Raw genomic sequence first — 27,213 nt, forward strand, 5'->3', positions numbered from 1 at the left:
TTGACGCCTCCTCAGTTGATCAAACCAATCAGATCGAGGCATCGCGTCCAAACAGCTACAAGTCCCGCCTTTCTTTGTTGGCTCGACCAATCAGAAGGCGCGAGGCTGTGCTCGGTGGACGCAGCAGCAGCAGCGGACGCTCGTCGCTCACCTGCCCGGCATGAGAGCTCGCTGTCCGGCTGTGGTCTGAGGAGCGACCCGGAGGCTGGAGGAGCCGCTGGAGGAGCCGCTGGAGGGTCGAGCTGGACGAAGCGTCGCCGCACATCCGGGTCAGTCTGTCAATCTAAAGCACCTCTTGATGGACGCGAACAGAGCGAGCCTGTCACTCAAACGTCAGGTTCGATCGAACCATCACCTGTCAGCCTCTACCTGTCGTCACGTGATCGCACCTGTCGTCAGGTTCCTCCATCTGTTCGTGTCACGTGATAGAAGTTCTGAGGAGAGCATCGAACGCGTCTGTCGCGCTCTTACTCTGAAACTCGCGCGTGGCTTCCGGTCAGCGTGGCTGACGGTACCGAGGGTGAAGTCGGTACCAGAAGAAGACGCGGTTCGACGGTCCGTCATGAACGACCTCCCGGCGTCTATTTTCGGAACCTCGTGACGTCAGAGGCGGATTATGCGCGAGAGTCCCGCGGATCCGGACCCTCGACGCTCGGAACCGCCTGTAGAACCCGCGGGTCTGACCCGAGAGACGCGGAACCTTCTCCTGCTCGGATCCCGGATGTAAGCGTCACGTGTCACTGCGATCAAACCGTAACGTTATCGATTTTCCTCTGTATCGAAAGTTTTTTCCCGGTTAAACCTAAATATCGACGCACTGATCGATTATTAACGCGTTAATCACAAGCTTCACTCGGAGAAAGTGTGTGATTGGATGGAATTGAACCAACAACTTCTGAGTCAACACTCGCCACGTGGTTCTGATGTAAACAAACTTAACATGTAGCTAATGCTAACACCTGTGCTGTGTCTCATACTTCTAAGTGTACTAGAAGTTAGTGTGCATCAGGGTAGTGTACGTACTAACTAGTAACTAATCCTCCACAGATAGTATGTCTCAAACATACTTCTCTTAGTATACTAGAAGTTAGTATCATCAGGATAGTGTACGTACTAACTAGTAACTAATCCTCCACAGATAGTATGTCTCAAACATACTTCTTAGTATACTAGAAGTTAGTATCATCAGGATAGTATACGTACTAACTAGTAACTAATCCTCCACAGATAGTATGTCTCAAACATACTTCTCTTAGTATACTAGAAGTTAGTATCATCAGGATAGTGTACATACTAACTAGTAACTAATCCTCCACAGATAGTATGTCTCAAACATACTTCTCTTAGTATACTAGAAGTTAGTATCATCAGGATAGTGTACATACTAACTAGTAACTAATCCTCCACAGATAGTATGTCTCAAACATACTTCTCTTAGTATACTAGAAGTTAGTGTGCATCAGGGTAGTGTACGTACTGACTAGTAACTAATTCTCCACAGATAGTATGTCTCAAACATACTTCTCTTAGTATACTAGAAGTTAGTATCATCAGGATAGTGTACGTACTAACTAGTAACTAATCCTCCACAGATAGTATGTCTCAAATCACATACTTCTCTTAGTATACTAGAAGTTAGTATCATCAGGATAGTGTACGTACTAACTAGTAACTAATCCTCCACAGATAGTATGTCTCAAATCACATACTACTCTTAGTATACTAGAAGTTAGTATCATCAGGGTAGTGTACGTACTAACTAGTAACTAATCCTCCGGAGATAGTATGTCTCAAACATACTTCTTAGTGTACTAGAAGTTAGTATGCATCAGGATAGTGTACGTACTAACTAGTAACTAATCCTTCACAGATAGTATGTCTCAAACATACTTCTCTTAGTGTACTAGAAGTTAGTGTGCATCAGGGTAGTGTACGTACTAACTAGTAACTAATCCTTCACAGATAGTATGTCTCAAACATACTTCTCTTAGTATACTAGAAGTTAGTGTGCATCAGGGTAGTGTACGTACTGACTAGTAACTAATCCTCCACAGATAGTATGTCTCAAATCACATACTTCTCTTAGTATACTAGAAGTTAGTGTGCATCAGGGTAGTGTACGTACTGACTAGTAACTAATTCTCCACAGATAGTATGTCTCAAACATACTTCTCTTAGTATACTAGAAGTTAGTATCATCAGGATAGTGTACGTACTAACTAGTAACTAATCCTCCACAGATAGTATGTCTCAAATCACATACTTCTCTTAGTATACTAGAAGTTAGTATCATCAGGATAGTGTACGTACTAACTAGTAACTAATCCTCCACAGATAGTATGTCTCAAATCACATACTACTCTTAGTATACTAGAAGTTAGTATCATCAGGGTAGTGTACGTACTAACTAGTAACTAATCCTCCGGAGATAGTATGTCTCAAACATACTTCTTAGTGTACTAGAAGTTAGTATGCATCAGGATAGTGTACGTACTAACTAGTAACTAATCCTCCACAGATAGTATGTCTCAAATCACATACTTCTCTTAGTATACTAGAAGTTAGTATCATCAGGATAGTGTACGTACTAACTAGTAACTAATCCTCCACAGATAGTATGTCTCAAATCACATACTACTCTTAGTATACTAGAAGTTAGTATCATCAGGATAGTGTACGTACTAACTAGTAACTAATCCTCCACAGATAGTATGTCTCAAATCACATACTTCTCTTAGTATACTAGAAGTTAGTATCATCAGGATAGTGTACGTACTAACTAGTAACTAATCCTCCACAGATAGTTTGTCTCAAACATACTTCTCTTAGTATACTAGAAGTTAGTATCATCAGGATAGTGTACGTACTAACTAGTAACTAATCCTCCACAGATAGTATGTCTCAAACATACTTCTCTTAGTATACTAGAAGTTAGTATCATCAGGATAGTGTACGTACTAACTAGTAACTAATCCTCCACAGATAGTATGTCTCAAATCACATACTACTCTTAGTATACTAGAAGTTAGTATCATCAGGATAGTATACGTACTAACTAGTAACTAATCCTCCACAGATAGTATGTCTCAAACATACTTCTCTTAGTATACTAGAAGTTAGTATCATCAGGATAGTGTACATACTAACTAGTAACTAATCCTCCACAGATAGTATGTCTCAAACATACTTCTCTTAGTATACTAGAAGTTAGTATCATCAGGATAGTGTACATACTAACTAGTAACTAATCCTCCACAGATAGTATGTCTCAAACATACTTCTCTTAGTATACTAGAAGTTAGTGTGCATCAGGGTAGTGTACGTACTGACTAGTAACTAATTCTCCACAGATAGTATGTCTCAAACATACTTCTCTTAGTATACTAGAAGTTAGTATCATCAGGATAGTGTACGTACTAACTAGTAACTAATCCTCCACAGATAGTATGTCTCAAATCACATACTTCTCTTAGTATACTAGAAGTTAGTATCATCAGGATAGTGTACGTACTAACTAGTAACTAATCCTCCACAGATAGTATGTCTCAAATCACATACTACTCTTAGTATACTAGAAGTTAGTATCATCAGGGTAGTGTACGTACTAACTAGTAACTAATCCTCCGGAGATAGTATGTCTCAAACATACTTCTTAGTGTACTAGAAGTTAGTATGCATCAGGATAGTGTACGTACTAACTAGTAACTAATCCTTCACAGATAGTATGTCTCAAACATACTTCTCTTAGTGTACTAGAAGTTAGTGTGCATCAGGGTAGTGTACGTACTAACTAGTAACTAATCCTTCACAGATAGTATGTCTCAAACATACTTCTCTTAGTATACTAGAAGTTAGTGTGCATCAGGGTAGTGTACGTACTGACTAGTAACTAATCCTCCACAGATAGTATGTCTCAAATCACATACTTCTCTTAGTATACTAGAAGTTAGTGTGCATCAGGGTAGTGTACGTACTGACTAGTAACTAATTCTCCACAGATAGTATGTCTCAAACATACTTCTCTTAGTATACTAGAAGTTAGTATCATCAGGATAGTGTACGTACTAACTAGTAACTAATCCTCCACAGATAGTATGTCTCAAATCACATACTTCTCTTAGTATACTAGAAGTTAGTATCATCAGGATAGTGTACGTACTAACTAGTAACTAATCCTCCACAGATAGTATGTCTCAAATCACATACTACTCTTAGTATACTAGAAGTTAGTATCATCAGGGTAGTGTACGTACTAACTAGTAACTAATCCTCCGGAGATAGTATGTCTCAAACATACTTCTTAGTGTACTAGAAGTTAGTATGCATCAGGATAGTGTACGTACTAACTAGTAACTAATCCTCCACAGATAGTATGTCTCAAATCACATACTTCTCTTAGTATACTAGAAGTTAGTATCATCAGGATAGTGTACGTACTAACTAGTAACTAATCCTCCACAGATAGTATGTCTTAAATCACATACTACTCTTAGTATACTAGAAGTTAGTATCATCAGGATAGTGTACGTACTAACTAGTAACTAATCCTCCACAGATAGTATGTCTCAAATCACATACTTCTCTTAGTATACTAGAAGTTAGTATCATCAGGATAGTGTACGTACTAACTAGTAACTAATCCTCCACAGATAGTTTGTCTCAAACATACTTCTCTTAGTATACTAGAAGTTAGTATCATCAGGATAGTGTACGTACTAACTAGTAACTAATCCTCCACAGATAGTATGTCTCAAACATACTTCTCTTAGTATACTAGAAGTTAGTATCATCAGGATAGTGTACGTACTAACTAGTAACTAATCCTCCACAGATAGTATGTCTCAAATCACATACTACTCTTAGTATACTAGAAGTTAGTATCATCAGTGTAGTGTACGTACTAACTAGTAACTAATCCTCCACAGATAGTATGTCTCAAACATACTTCTCTTAGTATACTAGAAGTTAGTATCATCAGGATAGTGTACGTACTAACTAGTAACTAATCCTCCACAGATAGTATGTCTCAAACATACTTCTCTTAGTATACTAGAAGTTAGTATCATCAGGATAGTGTACGTACTAACTAGTAACTAATCCTCCACAGATAGTATGTCTCAAATCACATACTACTCTTAGTATACTAGAAGTTAGTATCATCAGTGTAGTGTACGTACTAACTAGTAACTAATCCTCCACAGATAGTATGTCTCAAACATACTTCTCTTAGTATACTAGAAGTTAGTATCATCAGGATAGTGTAAGTACTAACTAGTAACTAATCCTCCTCAGATAGTATGTCTCAAACATACTTCTCTTAGTATACTAGAAGTTAGTATCATCAGGATAGTGTGCGTACTAACTAGTAACTAATCCTCCACAGATAGTATGTCTCAAACATACTTCTCTTAGTATACTAGAAGTTAGTATCATCAGGATAGTGTACGTACTAACTAGTAACTAATCCTCCACAGATAGTATGTCTCAAACATACTTCTCTTAGTATACTAGAAGTTAGTATCATCAGGATAGTGTACGTACTAACTAGTAACTAGTGGCTCTAGTGTTCCTACAGCTGGTTGAAACCATGGTTAAAGTATCGTGGCTAATGCTAACACACCTGAAGTGCTAATGTAGCTAAACTTCTTGTGCTAACATGTTCTAGTCGTGGCTAATGCTAACACACCTGAAGTGCTAATGTAGCTAAACTTCTTGTGCTAACATGTTCTAGTCGTGGCTAATGCTAACACACCTGAAGTGCTAATGTAGCTAAGCTTCTTGTGCTAACATGTTCTAGTCGTGGCTAATGCTAACACACCTGAAGTGCTAATGTAGCTAAACTTCTTGTGCTAACATGTTCTAATCGTGGCTAATGCTAACACACAACTGAAGTGCTAATGTAGCTAAACTTCTTGTGCTAACATGTTCTAGTCGTGGCTAATGCTAACACACCTGAAGTGCTAATGTAGCTAAACTTCTTGTGCTAACATGTTCTAATCGTGGCTAATGCTAACACACAACTGAAGTGCTAATGTAGCTAAACTTCTTGTGCTAACATGTTCTAATCGTGGCTAATGCTAACACACCTGAAGTGCTAATGTAGCAAAACTTCTTGTGCTAACATGTTCTAATCGTGGCTAATGCTAACACACCTGAAGTGCTAATGTAGCTAAACTTCTTGTGCTAACATGTTCTAATCGTGGCTAATGCTAACACACAACTGAAGTGCTAATGTAGCTAAACTTCTTGTGCTAACATGTTCTAGTCGTGGCTAATGCTAACACACCTGAAGTGCTAATGTAGCTAAACTTCTTGTGCTAACATGTTCTAATCGTGGCTAATGCTAACACACCTGAAGTGCTAATGTAGCTAAACTTCTTGTGCTAACATGTTCTAATCGTGGCTAATGCTAACACACCTGAAGTGCTAATGTAGCAAAACTTCTTGTGCTAACATGTTCTAATCGTGGCTAATGCTAACACACAACTGAAGTGCTAATGTAGCTAAACTTCTTGTGCTAACATGTTCTAATCGTGGCTAATGCTAACACACCTGAAGTGCTAATGTAGCTAAACAACATGTTCTAGTCGTGGCTAATGCTAACACATCTGAAGTGCTAATGTAGCTAAACTTCTTGTGCTAACATGTTCTAATCGTGGCTAATGCTAACACACCTGAAGTGCTAATGTAGCTAAACTTCTTGTGCTAACATGTTCTAGTCGTGGCTAATGCTAACACACCTGAAGTGCTAATGTAGCTAAACTTCTTGTGCTAACATGTTCTAATCGTGGCTAATGCTAACACACCTGAAGTGCTAATGTAGCTAAACTTCTTGTGCTAACATGTTCTAGTCGTGGCTAATGCTAACACACCTGAAGTGCTAATGTAGCAAAACTTCTTGTGCTAACATGTTCTAATCGTGGCTAATGCTAACACACAACTGAAGTGCTAATGTAGCTAAACTTCTTGTGCTAACATGTTCTAATCGTGGCTAATGCTAACACACCTGAAGTGCTAATGTAGCTAAACTTCTTGTGCTAACATGTTCTAATCGTGGCTAATGCTAACACACCTGAAGTGCTAATGTAGCTAAACTTCTTGTGCTAACATGTTCTCGTCGTGGCTAATGCTACCGATGCTAAACTAGCTTCTCCGCTAACGCTGTGTCTCCAGCAGGTCTCCCTGAGATGCAGTTCTACCCAGCGACCACCGGGGCGGCGCTGTGACCGATGACTGGACCCACGTCCCCCAGCCGACCCGGGACCTCGTCGGGGAAGCTGAGCCGCCTGGGCCGGTCCAAGAGCAGCAGCTCGCACTGCCTGCTGCGCTGCACGCCCCCCGCCCGGCCCCCCGCCTCGCCCCCCCGCCGCGACCAGCGCTCGCCCGAGGAGGACAAGGACGGCGGCGTCCTCTTCTACGTCAACCGCTGCGGCTTCCCTATAGAGGGCGCCACCTGGGACAGGATGTGGGCGCATGTCGCCGCCGTGCACCCCGAGGGTCAGGACATGGTGCAGCGCATCCGTAACGCTGCCTACCTGTCCAGGGTGAGACGCTGATGTGTGTCTGTGACACAACAACACAACACAACATCACAACAACACACAACATCACACGACACAACAACACACAACACACAACAACACACGACACACAACATCACACAACATCACACGACATCACACGACATCACACGACATCACACAACAACACACAACAACACACGACACACAACAACACACGACATCACACGACATCACACGACATCACACGACATCACACGACAACACACGACATCACACGACATCACACGACATCACACGACATCACACGACATCACACAACAACACACAACAACACACGACACACAACAACACACAACAACACACAACATCACACGACATCACACGACATCACATAAACATCTCATAAACATCACATAAACATCACATAAACATCACACAACATCACACAACACACAACAACACACAACAACACACGACATCACACAACATCACACGACATCACACAACAACACACGACATCACACGACATCACACGACATCACACGACATCACACAACATCACACGACATCACACAACATCACACAACAACATCACACAACATCACATAAACGTCACACAACATCACACAACAACACACGACATCACACAACAACACACAACATCACACAACATCACATAAACGTCACACAACATCACACAACATCACACAACAACATCACACAACATCACATAAACGTCACACAACATCACACAACAACACACGACATCACACAACAACACACAACATCACACAACATCACACAACAACATCACACAACATCACATAAACGTCACACAACATCACACAACAACACACGACATCACACAACAACACACGACATCACACAACATCACACAACATCACACAACAACATCACACAACATCACATAAACGTCACACAACATCACACAACAACACACGACATCACACAACAACACACGACATCACACAACAACACACGACATCACACAACAACACACGACATCACACAACAACACACGACATCACACAACATCACACGACGTCACGCAACGTCACACAACATCACACAACAACATCACACAACATCACATAAACATCACATAAACATCACACAACATCACACAACATCACACGACATCACACGACATCACACGACATCACACGACAACACACGACAACACACGACAACACACGACATCACACGACATCACACGACATCACACGACAACACACGACATCACACGACATCACACGACAACACACGACATCACACGACATCACACGACATCACACGACAACACACGACATCACACGACATCACACGACATCACACGACAACACACGACAACACACGACATCACACGACAACACACGACATCACACGACAACACACGACATCACACGACATCACACGACATCACACGACATCACACGACATCACACGACAACACACGACATCACACGACAACACACGACATCACACGACAACACACGACAACACACGACATCACACGACAACACACGACATCACACGACATCACACGACATCACACGACATCACACGACATCACACGACATCACACGACATCACACGACATCACACGACAACACACGACATCACACGACATCACACGACAACATCACACAACACACGACAACACACGACATCACACGACATCACACGACAACACACGACATCACACGACATCACACGACAACACACGACAACACACGACATCACACGACATCACACGACATCACACGACAACACACGACATCACACGACATCACACGACATCACACGACAACACACGACAACACACGACAACACACGACATCACACGACAACACACGACATCACACGACATCACACGACATCACACGACATCACACGACATCACACGACATCACACGACATCACACGACAACACACGACATCACACGACAACACACGACAACACACGACATCACACGACATCACACGACAACACACGACAACACACGACAACACACGACATCACACGACATCACACGACAACACACGACATCACACGACATCACACGACATCACACGACATCACACGACAACACACGACATCACACGACATCACACGACATCACACGACAACATCACACAACACACGACAACACACGACAACACACAACAACACACGACATCACACGACATCACACGACATCACACGACAACACACGACATCACACGACATCACACGACATCACACAACATCACATAAACGTCACACAACATCACACAACAACACACGACATCACACGACAACACACGACATCACACAACAACACACGACATCACACGATGTCACGCAACGTCACACAACATCACACAACATCACACAACAACATCACATAAACATCACACAACATCACACAACATCACACAACATCACACAACAACACACGACATCACACAACAACACACGACATCACACAACAACACACGACATCACACAACATCACACGACATCACACAACATCACACAACATCACATAAACATCACACAACATCACATAAACATCACACAACATCACATAAACATCACACAACATCACACAACAACACACGACAACACACAACATCACACGACATCACACGACATCACACGACATCACATGACATCACACGACATCACACGACATCACACAACATCACACGACAACACACAACAACACACGACATCACACGACATCACACGACATCACACGACATCACACGACATCACACAACATCACATAAACATCACACAACATCACACAACATAACACATCATCACACAACATCACACAACATCACACAACTGTGTTTTCAAAAACATCGTGTGTGTGTCTGCCTGTCTCTGTGTGTGTCCTTGTGTGTGTGTCTTTCTCTCTGTGTGTGTCCGTGTGTCCGTGTGTCCGTGTGTGTGTGTGTCTTTCTCTGTGTACCTGTGTGTTTCTCTGTGTGTTTCCATGTATGTGTGTGTGTGTATGTCTCTGTGTGCCTGTGTGTGTGTGTGTGTCTTTCTCTGTGTGTGTAGGTGTGTGTTTCTCTGTGTGTTTCCGTGTGTGTGTGTGTGTGTGTGTGTGTGTAGGTGTGTGTTTCTCTGTGTGTTTCCGTGTGTGTGTGTGTGTGTGTGTGTGTGTGTGTGTGTCTTTCTCTGTGTGTTTCCGTGTGTGTGTTTGTGTGTGTGTGTGTGTCCTGATCGTTGGTGACCCAATTGTTGACCAGAAAGTAGTTTGTTCTGGACAAAAACGGGTCAACACGGATGGACACACACACACACATGGACACACACACACACGGAAACACACACACACACACACACACACACACACACACACACACACACACACACACACACACACACACACAGCAGGATGAATGTAGCACACACTCTGGTGACCTGTATGAACTCAGATTTCCTCCCATTAGTTGTCTCAAGTGTGTTGACAGGTTGTGTTGTCACACGGACGCGCCTCGCTCTTCCCCTCGTGTGTTTGTGTGCTTGTTTGTGTGTGTGTGTGTTCGTATGCTTGTTTGTGTGTGTGTGTGTGTGTTCGTATGCTTGTTTGTGTGTGTGTGTGTGTGTTCGTATGCTTGTTTGTGTGTGTGTGTGTTCGTATGCTTGTTTGTGTGTGTGTGTGTGTGTTCGTATGCTTGTTTGTGTGTGTGTGTACATGTGTGTGTTTGTATCTTTGTCATGTGTGTGTGTACCTTTGTTCGTGTGTGTGTGTCCGTATATATATATATGTGTGTGTGTGTGTGTGTGTGTGTACATGTGTGTGTTTGTATCTTTGTCATGTGTGTGAGTACCTTTGTTCGTGTGCGTGTGTCCGTATCTGTGTGTATATGTGTGTGTGTGTACATGTGTGTGTTTGTATCTTTGTCATGTGTGTGTGTCCGTATCTGTGTGTATATGTGTGTGTGTGTGTGTGTGTGTGTGTACATGTGTGTGTTTGTGTCTTTGTCAAGTGTGTGAGTACCTTTGTTCGTGTGTGTGTATGTGTGTGTACCTGTGTTCTATGTGTGTTCATGTGTGTGTGTGTTTGTGTGTGTGTACGTGTGTGTGTGTGTGTGTGTGTACATGTGTGTGAGATTATCCTGGTCAGATTGAAGTGGATTACCAGCATGTTTATATTCAGTGATTGAGGCCAACACAACAACAACACAACAACAACAACAACACACTGAGGTCAGAGAGTGTTGTGTGTTGTGTTGTGTTGTGTTGTGTGTGTGTGTGTGTGTGTGTGTGTGTGTGTGTGTGTGTGTGTGTGTGTGTGTGTGTGTGTGTGTGTGTGTGTGTGTGTGTGTGTGTGTGTGTGTGTGTGTGTGTGTGTGTGTGTGTGTGTGTGTGTGTGTGTGTGTGTGTGTGTTGTGTGTGTGTTCTGGACTCGATGGAGACTCGGTGAGTCAGTAAATTCTACTTCCTGTGCAGCAGGAACAACATCCTGTGATGATGTCATCAACCTACTGTGTGTAGAAGATATTTCCCAGAATGCTGTGCTGCACTGGAGACTCATAACACGCTTCATGTTCTTCTGTCTGCAGCAGCCGCTGCCTTCCATCCCGACCTTCAGAGCCTCGACCTCCGTCCCTGACTGGCTGCTGCTGGTGCAGAACTATATGAAGGCCCTGCAGTATCCTTACTGACTCCAGACTCCTGACTCCTGACTCCTGACTCCTGACTCCTGACTCCAGACTCCAGACTCCAGACTCCAGACTCCAGACTCCAGACTCCAGACTCCAGACTCCAGACTCCAGACTCCAGACTCTACATGTAAACTTCAGGTTAATCTTGACTCTCCTCAGATACAATCACACTGGAACTCAGTTTTTTGAGATAAAGAAGAGTCGACCTCTGTGTGGGTGAGTCACTCTCTACCTCCTCTTCATCCCTCTCTACCTCCTCTTCATCCCTCTCTACCTCCTCTTCATCCCTCTCTTCCTCCTCTTCATCACTCTCTACCTCCTCTTCATCCCTCTCTACCTCCTCTTCATCCCTCTCTTCCTCCTCTTCATCACTCTCTACCTCCTCTTCATCCTCCTCTTCCTCCTCTTCATCACTCTCTACCTCCTCTTCATCCCTCTCTACCTCCTCTTCATCACTTTCTATCTCCTATTCATCACTCTCTCCCTCCTCTTCATCACTCTCTACCTCCTCTTCATCCCTCTCTACCTCCTCTTCATCCTCCTCTTCCTCCTCTTCATCACTCTCTACCTCCTCTTCATCACTCTCTACCTCCTCTTCATCACTCTCTACCTCCTCTTCATCACTCTCTACCTCTTCATCCCTCTCGTCCTCCTCTTCATCCCTCTCTACCTCCTCTTCATCCTCCTCTTCATCACTCTCTTCCTCCTCTTCATCCCTCTCTACCTCCTCTTCATCCTCCTCTTCATCACTCTCTTCCTCCTCTTCATCCCTCTCTACCTCCTCTTCATCCTCCTCTTCATCCCTCTCTACCTCCTCTTCATCCCTCTCTTCCTCCTCTTCATCCCTCTCTTCCTCCTCTTCATCACTCTCTTCCTCCTCTTCATCCCTCTCTACCTCCTCTTCATCCCTCTCTTCCTCCTCTTCATCACTCTCTTCCTCCTCTTCATCCCTCTCTACCTCCTCTTCATCCTCCTCTTCATCACTCTCTTCCTCCTCTTCATCCCTCTCTACCTCCTCTTCATCCTCCTCTTCATCCCTCTCTTCCTCCTCTTCATCACTCTCTTCCTCCTCTTCATCCCTCTCTACCTCCTCTTCATCCTCCTCTTCATCCCTCTCTACCTCCTCTTCATCCCTCTCTACCTCCTCTTCATCCCTCTCTTCCTCCTCTTCATCCCTCTCTTCCTCCTCTTCATCACTCTCTTCCTCCTCTTCATCCCTCTCTACCTCCTCTTCATCCCTCTCTTCCTCCTCTTCATCACTCTCTTCCTCCTCTTCATCGCTCTCTTCCTCCTCTTCATCACTCTCTACCTCCTCTTCATCCCTCTCTTCCTCCTCTTCATCCCTCTCTACCTCCTCTTCATCCCTCTCTTCCTCTTCATCACTCAGGTTGATGGAAACAGCGAGAGAAATGATCCGAGAGTCTCTGCCAATCAAGTGTCTGGAAGCTGTGATCCTGGGAGTGTATCCTTCACACACACACACATGCACACACACACACACATGCACACGCACATTCACACACATGCACACACACACACTCGACTGAAATCGATGACACATGATCTTGTCTCAGTTCTTCCTTCCCAGCTCTAACTCAACTAAACACTGTTGCCTGGCAACAAGCACTCCACAAACTCTACTAGAGACACACACACACACACACACACACACACACACACACACACACACACACACACACGACTGGTTAGTTACGACTTCAGATTTCTGTTTTAGGTTTGATACAGTTAAAATCTGGGGTCAAAGGTGACGCTCTAGGGGTCGGGTGTAGGTCACGGGCGAAGGTCACGGGCGAAGGTCACGGGTGTGAGTCCTTCACGTCTCCGCTCAGGTACCTGACCAACGGCCTGACGTCCCTGGAGAGGTTCCCCATCAGCTTCAAGACCCAGTTCTCGGGTCACTGCTTCCACCATGTGGTCCTGGGCGTGTACTGCGGCGGCAGGTACGGGTCTCTGGGCATGAGCCGCCGGCCGGACCTGATGTTCAAGCCCGCGACCCACCGCACGCTCGGGGACCTGGTGGCCGAGTTCGAGACCTCCTACAAGAGGTACCAGCACACGCTGAAGAAGGTGAGCGCCCGCACGCCGCCCCCTGACCCCCGGCTGACCCCTCGCTGACCCCCCCCCCCGCGACCCCCGCGACCCCCGCAGGTGAAGATCGGGCTCTACGTGCCCCACGACCCGCACGTCTTCCAGCCCATCGAGTGGAAGCACCTGGTTCTGAACGTGGCCCGGCTCGGACCCGCCGAGGTGAAGCGGGAGCTGGAGAAGCACGGCCGCGACATGAGGATGAAGGTACGAGGTCAGAGGTCAGGGGTCGACTCTGTGACCTCGGGAGGGTGGGGCGCCGTGGCAACGGTGGCCCGTGTGTGTTTGTGTCGGCAAGATATGTAGGTCGGTTACACACTCTGCAGCTGTCGGGGGGGTTTGTTATTAATAGTACTTTGTGAGTCTGTTGTGTGTTTGTGTTTCTGGAGCGACACAAGTGAGAGTTTGTCACACACACCTACGTATACACACACACACACAGACATTAACACACTCGTACATATATAAGGTAAAACTTTATTGAAATACTTGTGTATATACATACATACACACACACACGTCGACGCACTCATAAACACACTCACAGGTACACACGCATATACACGTCGACGCACTCTTAAACACACACTCGTGTGTAACTTGATGTCTTCAGCTGTTGTGTTGAAGCTGAGTCAGTTTCTCTTCTACACACACTTATCCCAGCTAGCCGTTTGTGTGTGTGTTTATGTGTGTGTGTGTGTGTTCATGTGTTTGTGTTCACGTGTTTGTGTGTGTGTTCATGTGTGTGTGTGTGTGTGTGTGTTCATGTGTGTGTGTTCACGTGTTTGTGTGTGTGTTTGTGTGTGTGTTCATGTGTTTGTTGATGTGTGTGTTGATGTGTGTGTTCACGTGTGCGTGTTCATGTGTGTGTTCATGTGTGTTGATGTGTGTGTTCATGTGTGTGTTGACATGTGTGTGTTGATGTGTGTGTACATGTGTGTACATGTGTGTGTTCATGTGTGTACATGTGTGTGTTCCTGAATCCCCGACCGGCATCAGTGAAAGACTGATGACCTGGCGGATTCCACTCACCAACAACCGTCATGCCACTCTCATCAGTGCATACGCCCCAACACTGGATGCTGACCCTGAGTGCAAGGAACTCTTCTATGCCTCCCTGCACTCCGCCATAAATAAAACCCCCCCTACCGACAAGCTCATTCTCCTTGGGGATTTTAACGCGAGAGTGGGCTCTGACGGTGTGCTTTGGAAGGATGTGCTTGGGCAGCACGGTGTTGGTAAGCTCAATGAGAATGGTCTTCACCTCCTCACTCTCTGCTCTGAGTATCGGCTGGTCATCGCCAACACCTTGTTCCAAATGAAGAACAAATTCAAGACCTCCTGGCAGCACCCCCGCTCTAAACACTGGCACCTCCTTGATTATATCATCGTCCGCCAAGCTGACAGGAAGGAGGTGCGAGTCACCAGAGCCATGCGTGGAGCTGACTGTTGGACTGACCACCGCTTGATCAGAACCAAACTCACCCTGGAACTCTGTCCTCCACTGAGGAAAACACCTCCCTGTAAGAAGCTCAATTGCGATGCACTGAAGTCCCCGAACTCAGTCAACCAGCTCAGGGAACAGATTGCTTTACAGCTGTCCAATCTCCCTGAAACACCAGCCGTTCCTGACATCAGCTCTACCTGGAGCACTCTACGCACTGCTATCTACCAGGCGGCAGTAGAGTCTGTAGGGTACACCAGACGGCGACACAAAGACTGGTTTGATAATAGCGCACCAGGTATCCACAACCTACTTCAGGCAAAGCACAAGGCCCTTGCAGCTCACCTTTCCAACCCCAAATCCACCTCGCTGAAGGCCCACTTCACCAACATTCGGGCAGAAACCCAGCGCACCCTCAGAGCCATGGAGAATGACTGGTGGACAAAGAAAGCACATGAGATACAGCATCACGCGGACACTAACAACTCCCACGCTTTCTATGACGCCATCAAGGTCATCTATGGCCCACAGAGGAAAAACATATCTCCGGTCAGATCAGAAGATGGTACCATCCTGTACAAGGACAAACAACAGATCCTGGACAGATGGGCTGAGCACTTCAACACCCTGCTGAACACCTCATATCCAACCAGGATGGACACACTTGCTGACCTCCCATGCCTCCCAACCGTCACAGATCTGGATTCCTCCCCCAGCTTTGCTGAAGTACGAAAAGCCATCGCTGGCCTGAAGAACAATAAGAGCCCGGGGCTTGATGGAATCCCGGCAGAAATACTGAAGCATGGCGGATACCTGCTCACCCGCAGATTACAACAACTGATCAGTACCATCTGGTCATCTGAAGTCATCCCGCAAGATTGGAAGGATGCCAACATCATCACAATCTTTAAGCGCAAAGGTGACAAAGCAGACTGCGGTAATAGCAGGGGCATTCCCCTCCTATCGGTTGCCGGAAAGGTGCTAGCACGGGTGATGCTCCTTCGACTAGCATCTCATGCTACTGATAACATCCTGCCCGAATCCCAGTGTGGTTTTAGGCAACAGCGCAGCACCATTGACATGATCTTTGTTGCTAGACAGGTACAGGAAAAATGCAGAGAACACTGCAAGGACCTGTACCTAGCTTTCATTGATCTGTCCAAGGCCTTCGACACAGTAAACCGGGAACTGCTGTGGGATGTGCTGGGGAAGCTGGGGTTTCCACCAAAGTTCAGGAACATCTTGCGGCAGTTCCATGATGGAATGCAGTGTGAGTGTTGGTGGCCAGCAGTCTCCCTTCTTCAGTGTGGATGTAGGGGTCAAGCAAGGGTGTGTCCTAGCCCTTACCATCTTCAACATTTTCCTCTCCACCGTCACCATCCTCTCTCACAAACTCCTGGACCCAGCAGATGGGGTACAGATACAGTACAGACTGGATGGCAACCTCTTCAATATTCGGCGCCTTCAAGCCTTCACCAAAACCACCAACCAACACATCTTAGAACTACAGTATGCAGATGACTGTGCTCTCCTTGCCCACTCACCAGAATCCCTACAGCGTGCGTTAAACGTGGTCGCATCCATCTACAGCGCCATTGGTCTCCAAATCAACATCAGGAAAACACAGATAGTTGTCCAGGAGTTCACCCACCAAACACATGTGCGTACCTTCAACCTCGATGGTCATCCCCTTGCCATCGTCCCACACTTCACCTACCTAGGCAGCATTCTGTCCCCCTCCTGCAACATTGATGATGACATCCAGGTCCGAGTCGGACTGGCCTCTGCTGCCTTTGGCAGGCTTAGCTCCAGGGTATTCCACAACAGGAACCTCACCAGCTCCACCAAAGCAGCTGTGTACAAGGCGGTCTGCCTCTCTACACTGCTGTACGGGCCGGAAACCTGGACACCCTACCAGAGGCACATAAAAACACTAGAGGCCTTCCACATCCGCTGCCTTCAAAGGATCCTGGGTGTGTCCTGGGAAGACAGGGTGCCACATGCTGATATTCTTGAACGGACCAACACACCTACCATCGCCGTGCTCCTTGCAAAGAAACACCTGCGCTGGGTTGGGCATGTGATCCGTATGCCTGCCCACCGCTTGCCCAGGCAAATCCTCTACGGCCAACTTCTGGATGGCCAGAGATCTGCTGGTGGTCCAAAAAAGCGCTTCAAGGACCATCTTAAAACCCTCCTGAAGCAGTGCAACATTTCACCTGCAGCACTAGAGTCCCAGACTGCTGATCGCTATACCTGGAGTTCCTCCTGCCACCAGGGAGCTGCTCACCTTCAGGAGCCACAGAGAGGAGGATACGGCGACGTGCACTGAGGCATCAGCCTGCTACACACCCTCCAGTGCCACGTACCTCTGTCCCTCCTGTGGCAAAACCTGCGGATCCCGCATCGGCCTGCACAGCCACATGGCTATGAACCCCCGCAACACACCCCAATAAATGTCTATTCATTAAAATTGGAGCAACGTCATCATCGTTATCGATGGACTGCCATAAGACATGTGTGTGTTCATGTGTGTTGATGTGTGTACATGTGTGTGTTGATGTGTGTGTTGATGTGTGTACATGTGTGTGTTGATGTGTGTGTTGATGTGTGTACATGTGTGTGTTCCTCCTGCAGATCCTCAAGTCGTCCAGCGCTCAGTCTCCCATCAAGGAGAGAAGTCGTGGAAAGTCTCTGTCGCCACGACGACATCAAAGCAGTCCTGAGAAGAGACTCACACACAGACGAGACAAATCGTGAGTGTGTGAGTGTGTGTGTGTGTGTGTGTGTGTGTGTGTGTGTGTGTGTGTGTGTGTGTGTGTGTGTGTGTGTGTGTGTGTGTGTGTGTGTGTGTGTGTGTGTGTGTGTGTGTGTGTGTGTGGGGGTGTGTGGGGGTGTGTGGGGGTGTGTGGGGGTGTGTGGGGGTGTGTGTGTGTGTGTGTGTGTGTGTGTGTGTGTGTGTGTGTGTGTGTGTGTGTGTGTGTGTGTGTGTGTGTGTGTGTGTGTGTGTGTGTGTGTGTGTTCATTAGTACAGTTGTTGTCAAAGTTCAAGTGATTAATGTTAATAATAATAATAATGTTAATAATAATAATGTTAATAATAATAATAATGTTAATAATAATAATGTTAATAATAATAATAATGTTAATAATAATAATAGTAATGATGTTAATAATAATAATGTTAATAATAATGTTAATAATAGTAATAATAATAATGTTAATAATAATGATGTTAATAATAATAATGTTAATAATAATGTTAATAATAATAATGTTAATAATAATGATGTTAATAATAGTAATAATAATAATGTTAATAATAATAATGTTAATAATAATGTTAATAATAATGATGTTAATAATAGTAATAATAATAATGTTAATAATAATAATGTTAATAATAATGTTAATAATAATAATGTTAATAATAATGATGTTAATAATAGTAATAATAATGATGTTAATAATAGTAATAATAATAATGTTAATAATAATAATGTTAATAATAATGTTAATAATAATGATGTTAATAATAATAATGTTAATAATAATGTTAATAATAATAATGTTAATAATAATGATGTTAATAATAGTAATAATAATAATGTTAATAATAATAATAATGTTAATAATAGTAATAATAATAATGTTAATAATAATAATAATGTTAATAATAATAATAATGTTAATAATAATGTTAATAATAATGATGTTAATAATAATAATGTTAATAATAATGTTAATAATAGTAATAATGATAATGTTAATAATAATAATAATAATAGTAATAATAATGTTAATAATAGTAATAATGATAATGTTAATAATAATAATAATGTTAATAATAATGTCAATAGCGCCCTCGTGTGGTCAGTCACTCACTAACCTTGTGTTGATCCTCAGACCTGCTGCTCTGGAGCGAAAATCTGCTGAACTGAGTCCATTCACTGATGGATACCAGATCAGGATCTGACCAGAGTCACTCCTCACTCCTCCTCACTCCTCCTCACTCCTCACTCCTCACTCCTCCTCACTCCTCCTCACTCCTCCTTACTCCTCCTCAATCCTCCTCCTCCTCACTCCTCCTTACTCCTCCTTACTCCTCCTCACTCCTCCTCACTCCTCCTCACTCCTCCTTACTCCTCCTTACTCCTCCTCACTCCTCCTTACTCCTCCTTACTCCTCCTCACTCCTCCTCACTCCTCCTCACTCTTTACTCCTCACTCTCTTCCCTCCTCCTCACTCTTTACTCCTCACTCTTCACTCCTCCTCACTCCTCCTCACTCTTCCTCACTCTTCCCTCCTCCTCACTCTTCACTCCTCACTCTTTACTCCTCACTCTCTTCCCTCCTCCTCACTCTTCACTCCTCACTCCTCACTCTCTTCCCTCCTCCTCACTCTTCACTCCTCACTCCTCCTCACTCTTCACTCCTCACTCCTCCTCACTCTTCCCTCCTCCTCACTCCTCCCTCCTCCTTACTCCTCCTCACTCTTTACTCCTCACTCTCTTCCCTCCTCCTCACTGCTCCTCACTCTTCCTCACTCTCTTCCCTCCTCCTCACTGCTCCTCACTCTCTTCCCTCCTCCTCACTCCTCACTCCTCCTCACTCTTCCTCACTCTTTTCCCTCCTCCTCACTCCTCACTCCTCCTCACTCTTCCTCACTCTCTTCCCTCCTCCTCACTCCTTACTCCTCCTCACTCTTCCTCACTCTCTTCCCTCCTCCTCACTCCTCACTCCTCCTCACTCTTCCTCACTCTCTTCCCTCCTCCTCACTCCTTACTCCTCCTCACTCTCTTCCCTCCTCCTTACTCCTCCTTACTCCTCCTCACTCCTCCTCACTCCTCACTCCTCCTCACTCCTCACTCACTCACACGTTCTCAGTGTTTAAGTTAATTTTAGCCAAAAAGACTAAAGTTTGACGTAAGTTTTTAAGACGTATTTATATCGAAAGTTCTTCAAACTTTCTTTTACTCTCACGACTGATCGGATTTTCCGAACTCTTCAAAAATGACATTTCAATCACATGTCAATCACATGTCAATCACATGTCAATCACATGATGATCCAGGATGATTGACAGGTGTCGACAGATCCACAGCAAATAATAGTTTGAACTTTTGCTGAAGTTTCTACGAGTTTTTGTACGAAGCGTCGTCTACAGTTCACACGTTAAACGACTTGACCTTTGACCTCGACCGTCAGGACACGTGACGACAGTTGAACCGCGACGTTAGCGTCTCCACGGTAACGGTAGCTTTTCCTGGCTATGCAACGCTGAACGAAGATCTTAGTCTTCCACGAAGATCTTAGCGAAGATGTTCAAGAAGATGTTCGAAGCACAAGGTTTTTCAAGACATTTCTACTCGTGGTCGTCGTGGAGACGGACGACCTGTCAATCAAGCGTATCGGTGACATCATCACACGTGTTTTATCTTTGAATGTTTGTTTTAACGTCGATTGTTATTTTTCACGAACGAACGCCTTCGACTCTCGTCTCTGAAAGTTTTCGTCCAAACGTGCCTCGCGTACGACCTTTGACCCTCCTGAGCTGTGGAACCAGCAGTTTGATGTTACATTGATGTGTGTGTGTGCGTGTGTGTGTGTGTGTGTGTGTGTTGACGACTGCTCGTCTTCTTGAATAAAAGATCTTTGTTTCTATCCTGCGTGAGTGAAGTCTGTTCGTGCTTTTATTCTGAAGGATCTTCTCATGAGTCACGAGTGTCAACGTAAGTCTGACACACACACACACATGTACACACACACGTACACACACACTTACACACACACACACACATGTACACACACATGTACACACACACATCCGTACACACACACATGTACTCACACATGTACACACACACATCCGTACACACACACACATGTACTCACACACGTACACACACACGTACACACACACACACACATGTACACACACACATGTACACACACACACACACATGTACACACACATGTACACACACACGTACACACACACACACACACATGTACACACACACATCCGTACACACACACACCCACACATGTACTCACACACATGTACACACACACACATCCGTTCACACACATGTACACACACACACACATGTACACACTCACACACACGTACACACCCACACACGTACACACACACACATGTACACACACACACATTCACACACACACATACACATTCACACACACACACATGTACACACACAAACATGTACACACACTCACACACATATAACACACACACACACACATACACACACATATAACACACACATACACACACATGTACACACACATTCACACACACACACATACACACACACATGTACACACACACATTCACACACACACACGTACACACACATGCACACACACACACATGTACACACACACACACACTCACACACACACAGTAGATTATGTAAAGCCATTGACGTGGATTTATCAGAATAATCCTTCATTTTTCATCTGCAGCAGTTTTCAGTTTAAACTGTGTGTGTACATGTGAACACACACACTCACACACACACTCACACACACACACACACAATCCTCTGCTTGTATCAACACTACGATGGTTTGAACATGTTTGACCTTGAACCAGGTGAACATGTAGGAACGACGAGATCTTCTCACTGGTGACACCAACTTCCTGCTTCTTCAGGCTCTTACTCTTCTGGTCTTCTGGAGAACTTTGGTTTCCACCTGCACTGAAGCTCGTCCAAGGACTTGAGAAGCTCTCGTCTGACACACACACATATATATATATATATATATATATATATATATATAAAGTATATAAACACACATATATCAGGGATCTGATGTCTTCTTACAATGAGATGGTGGAAACTGCTAGATCTGATTACATCAGAAAACTGGTAGCAGCTAATAAGAAAAACCCCAAAGTGTTGTTTGACACGATTAATTCTCTCGTGTCTCCTGCTCCTCAAATCATGTCTTCTGTGAAGCTGACAGCAATGCATTGTTGAGGTTTTTACTGACAACATTAAATTGATCAAAGAGAAAATCTCTCCCCCTTTGTTTGGAACCCCTACTGTCTCTGAGCCCCTCTCCTCCTCTTGGTCTTCCTTCACTGCTGTCTCTGAGCCCCTCTCCTCCTCTTGGTCTTCCTTCACTGCTGTCTCTGAGCCCTTCTCCTACTCTTGGTCTTCCTTCACTGCTGTATCTTTTAGTGTATCTGCCAATCAAATGAGGTCTGAATCTGCAGATCTGTTGTGTGGAGTCCCTCAAGGTTCTGTTCTGGGTCCTTTATTGTTTTTGCTGTACTTGATTCCCCTCGGTAAAATCATTCAGAGATTTCCAGATGTTTCTTATCACATGTTTGCTGATGACATCCAGCTCTACTGCTCTGTTGATCCAACTGAGCCCCAGAGGCTGAACTTAGTCAATTGTTGCTAGAAATCCAACAATGATCGTATATATATATATATATATATATATATATATATATATATATATAGTATAAGTTATTATAAGTATATAAACACATATATCAGTATGTGTGTGTGAATGGCTGTCAAAGCGCTTTGTGACCCTGGTCTAGAAAGGCGCTATATAAATAGAGATTATTATTATTATTATTATTATTATTATATATATATAAAGTATATAAATACATACATGTATTAATTAAATAAACACACACACATACATATATATAAAGTAAATAAACACACACACATACATATATATAAAGTAAATAAACAAACGCACATATACGTATATATATAAAGTATAGAAACACACACATATATATATAAAGTATAGAAACACATATAAAGTATATAAACACACACACATATATAAAGTATATAAACACACGCACATATATATAAAGTATATAAACACACACATATATATATATAAAGTATATAAACACACACATATATATATAAAGTATATAAACACACACATATATATAAAGTATATAAACGCATATAAAGTATATAAACACACACATATATATAAAGTATATAAACACATATAAAGTATATAAACACACACATATATATAAAGTATATAAACGCATATAAAGTATATAAACACACACACATATATATTAAGTATATAAACACATATAAAGTATATAAACACACACACATATATAAAGTATATAAACGCATATAAAGTATATAAACACACACACATATATATATAAAGTATATAAACACACACACATATATATATATATAATATATAAACACATATTACGTATATAAACAAGCACACATATATATAAAGTATATAAACACATATAAAGTATATAAACACATATAAAGTATATAAACACACACACACATATATATAAAGTATATAAACACACACACATATATAAAGTATATAAACATACACACACATATATATAAAGTATATAAACACACGCACATATATATCTATAAAGTACATAAACACACACATATATATATAAAGTATATAAACACACACACATGTATATAAAGTACATAAACACACACACACATATATACTGTATATAAAGTATATAAACACACACACATGTATATAAAGTACATAAACACACACACACATATATACTGTATATAAAGTATATAAACACACACACATGTATATAAAGTACATAAACACACACACACATATATACTGTATATAAAGTATATAAACACACACACATATATATAAAGTACATAAACACACACAGTATGTAAAGTTCTCCATGTGTCTCTTTTGACGTCATCCTGAGGTGTCACGTGCTTCTCAAAGCGCTTCTGATCAAACTCGTTCCCAGAAATGAAGCTGCGCTGCCGAGTGTGAACAGCAGGAGGCGCCGTTGCTCCGTCAACGCCTCTGACGGTTCCGAACGTTTAGAAAAACAAAATCAAACCTTTAGGTGTTAAGTCGTCATCGTGACGTCACTGGAAGAGTTTTGATCACGTGATGACGACATTAATTAACTTTAACTTTGAATGAAATAAAAACCTTCAGTCAGAATATAGTCGACATGAATCAAGCACACACACAGAATACACACGTACTGTACACACACACGCACGCACACACACGCACACACACACACACACACACACACACACACACACACACACACAGTGAGTTGACGTGTGTCCCTGAGCTCTCATGATTTATTGCTCTGCAGGTAGATTTCAGGCTTGAAGTCAATGTGTGTGTATGAGTTTATCCAGGTGTGTGTTGATATTTATAAACAAACACACAAGTCTCCAGCAGCAGAGTGAGGGGAGCAGACATGAGTTGATGAAGAGGAGCAGTGAGGAGGAAGAGGAGCAGTGAGGAGGAAGAGGAGCAGTGAGGAGGAGGAGGAGCAGTGAGGAGGAAGAGGAGCAGTGAGGAGGAAGAGGAGCAGTGAGGAGGAAGAGGAGCAGTGAGGAGGAAGAGGAGCAGTGAGGAGGAAGAGGAGCAGTGAGGAGGAAGAGGAGCAGTGAGGAGGAAGAGGAGCAGTGAGGAGGAAGAGGAGCAGTGAGGAGGAAGAGGAGCAGTGAGGAGGAAGAGGAGCAGTGAGGAGGAAGAGGAGCAGTGAGGAGGAAGAGGAGCAGTGAGGAGGAAGAGGAGCAGTGAGGGGGCGTTACATCTATTTTTACTGTCGCTGCTGCTTCACTTTCACACAACCAGGAATTAATATACACTTGTGTTGTTACTGTGTTACACTCGTGTGTGTTGTTACAGTGTTACACTCGGGTGTGTTGTTACTGTGTTACACTCGTGTGTGTTGTTACAGTGTTACACTCGGGTGTGTTGTTACAGTGTTACTCTCGGGTGTGTTGTTACTGTGTTACACTCGTGTGTTGTTACTGTGTTACACTCGGGTGTGTTGTTACTGTGTTACACTCGTGTGTTGTTACTGTGTTACACTCGGGTGTTGTTACTGTGTTACACTGGGGTGTGTTGTTACTGTGTTACACTCGGGTGTGTTGTTACTGTGATACACTCGTGTGTTGTTACTGTGTTACACTCAGGTGTGTTGTTACTGTGTTACACTCGTGTGTTGTTACTGTGTTACACTCGTGTGTTGTTACTGTGTTACACTCGTGTGTGTTGTTACTGTGTTACACTCGTGTGTTGTTACTGTGTTACACTTGTGTGTTGTTACTGTGTTACACTCGAGTGTGTTGTTACTGTGTTACACTCAGGTGTGTTGTTACTGTGTTACACTCGTGTGTTGTTACTGTGTTACACTCGAGTGTTGTTACTGTGTTACACTCGGGTGTGTTGTTACTGTGTTACACTCGGGTGTGTTGTTACTGTGTTACACTCGTGTGTTGTTACTGTGTTACACTCGTGTGTTTTTACTGTGTTACACTCGGGTGTGTTGTTACTGTGTTACACTCGGGTGTGTTGTTACTGTGTTACACTCGTGTGTTGTTACTGTGTTACACTCGGGTGTGTTGTTACTGTGTTACACTCGGGTGTGTTGTTACTGTGTTACACTCGTGTGTTGTTACTGTGTTACACTCGTGTGTTGTTACTGTGTTACACTCGGGTGTGTTGTTACTGTGTTACACTCGTGTGTTGTTACTGTGTTACACTCAGGTGTGTTGTTACTGTGTTACACTCAGGTGTGTTGTTACTGTGTTACACTCAGGTGTGTTGTTACTGTGTTACACTCGTGTGTTGTTACTGTGTTACACTCGGGTGTGTTGTTACTGTGTTACACTCAGGTGTGTTGTTACTGTGTTACACTCGGGTGTGTTGTTACTGTGTTACACTCGGGTGTGTTGTTACAGTGTTACACTCAGGTGTGTTGTTACAGTGTTACACTCGGGTGTGTTGTTACTGTGTTACTCTCAGGTGTGTTGTTACTGTGTTACTCTCAGGTGTGTTGTTACTGTGTTACACTCGGGTGTGTTGTTACTGTGTTACACTCGTGTGTTGTTACTGTGTTACACTCAGGTGTGTTGATACTGTGTTACACTTGTGTGTTGTTACTGTGTTACACTCGTGTGTGTTGTTACTGTGTTACACTCGGGTGTGTTGTTACTGTGTTACACTCGTGTGTGTTGTTACTGTGTTACACTCGGGTGTGTTGTTACTGTGTTACACTTGTGTGTGTTGTTACAGTGTTACACTCAGGTGTGTTGTTACAGTGTTACACTCGGGTGTGTTGTTACTGTGTTACACTCGAGTGTTGTTACTGTGTTACACTCGTGTGTTGTTACTGTGTTACACTCGTGTTGTTACTGTGTTACACTCGTGTGTTGTTACTGTGTTACACTCGGGTGTGTTGTTACTGTGTTACACTCGAGTGTGTTGTTACAGTGTTACACTCGGGTGTGTTGTTACAGTGTTACACTCGGGTGTGTTGTTACTGTGTTACACTCAGGTGTGTTGTTACTGTGTTACACTCGGGTGTGTTGTTACAGTGTTACACTCGGGTGTGTTGTTACTGTGTTACACTCGGGTG

General features: G+C 43.6%; 1 protein-coding gene across 5 annotated transcripts; it reads left to right on the forward strand.

Moving 5' to 3' along the window:
* Positions 1-114: 114 nt before the first annotated feature.
* Positions 115-21,425, forward strand: vash2 (vasohibin 2). Of its 5 annotated transcripts, none has more exons than XM_087806119.1 (9): positions 115-269; positions 7,174-7,544; positions 12,111-12,199; positions 12,372-12,428; positions 13,600-13,674; positions 14,063-14,300; positions 14,382-14,525; positions 18,400-18,518; positions 19,669-21,425. In XM_087806119.1, the coding sequence occupies exons 2-9, from the start codon at positions 7,230-7,232 to the stop codon at positions 19,736-19,738; spliced, it is 1,107 nt and encodes a 368-aa protein (XP_087662245.1). In that variant the 5' UTR covers positions 115-269; positions 7,174-7,229; the 3' UTR covers positions 19,739-21,425. The 5 variants fall into 5 exon arrangements, with proteins under 5 accessions (XP_087662245.1, XP_087662247.1, XP_087662244.1 ...); XM_087806121.1 differs by having other exon boundaries at positions 7,177-7,544; XM_087806118.1 differs by lacking the exon at positions 115-269 and adding an exon at positions 521-723.
* Positions 21,426-27,213: the final 5,788 nt, after the last annotated feature.

This window comes from Callionymus lyra, chromosome 13 (assembly GCF_982586985.1).
Source record: "Callionymus lyra chromosome 13, fCalLyr1.hap1.1, whole genome shotgun sequence".
In the NCBI taxonomy this organism is placed as follows: Eukaryota; Metazoa; Chordata; class Actinopteri; order Syngnathiformes; family Callionymidae; genus Callionymus; species Callionymus lyra.

Bases quoted from the DNA above. Each gene is read 5' to 3' on its own strand.
- vash2 (XM_087806119.1), top strand. From the start codon at position 7,230: ATGACTGGACCCACGTCCCCCAGCCGACCCGGGACCTCGTCGGGGAAG. The intron at 7,545-12,110 runs GTGAGACGCTGA...TTCTGTCTGCAG, and splicing joins ACGCTGCCTACCTGTCCAGG to CAGCCGCTGCCTTCCATCCC. The intron at 12,200-12,371 runs GTATCCTTACTG...GACTCTCCTCAG, and splicing joins AACTATATGAAGGCCCTGCA to ATACAATCACACTGGAACTC.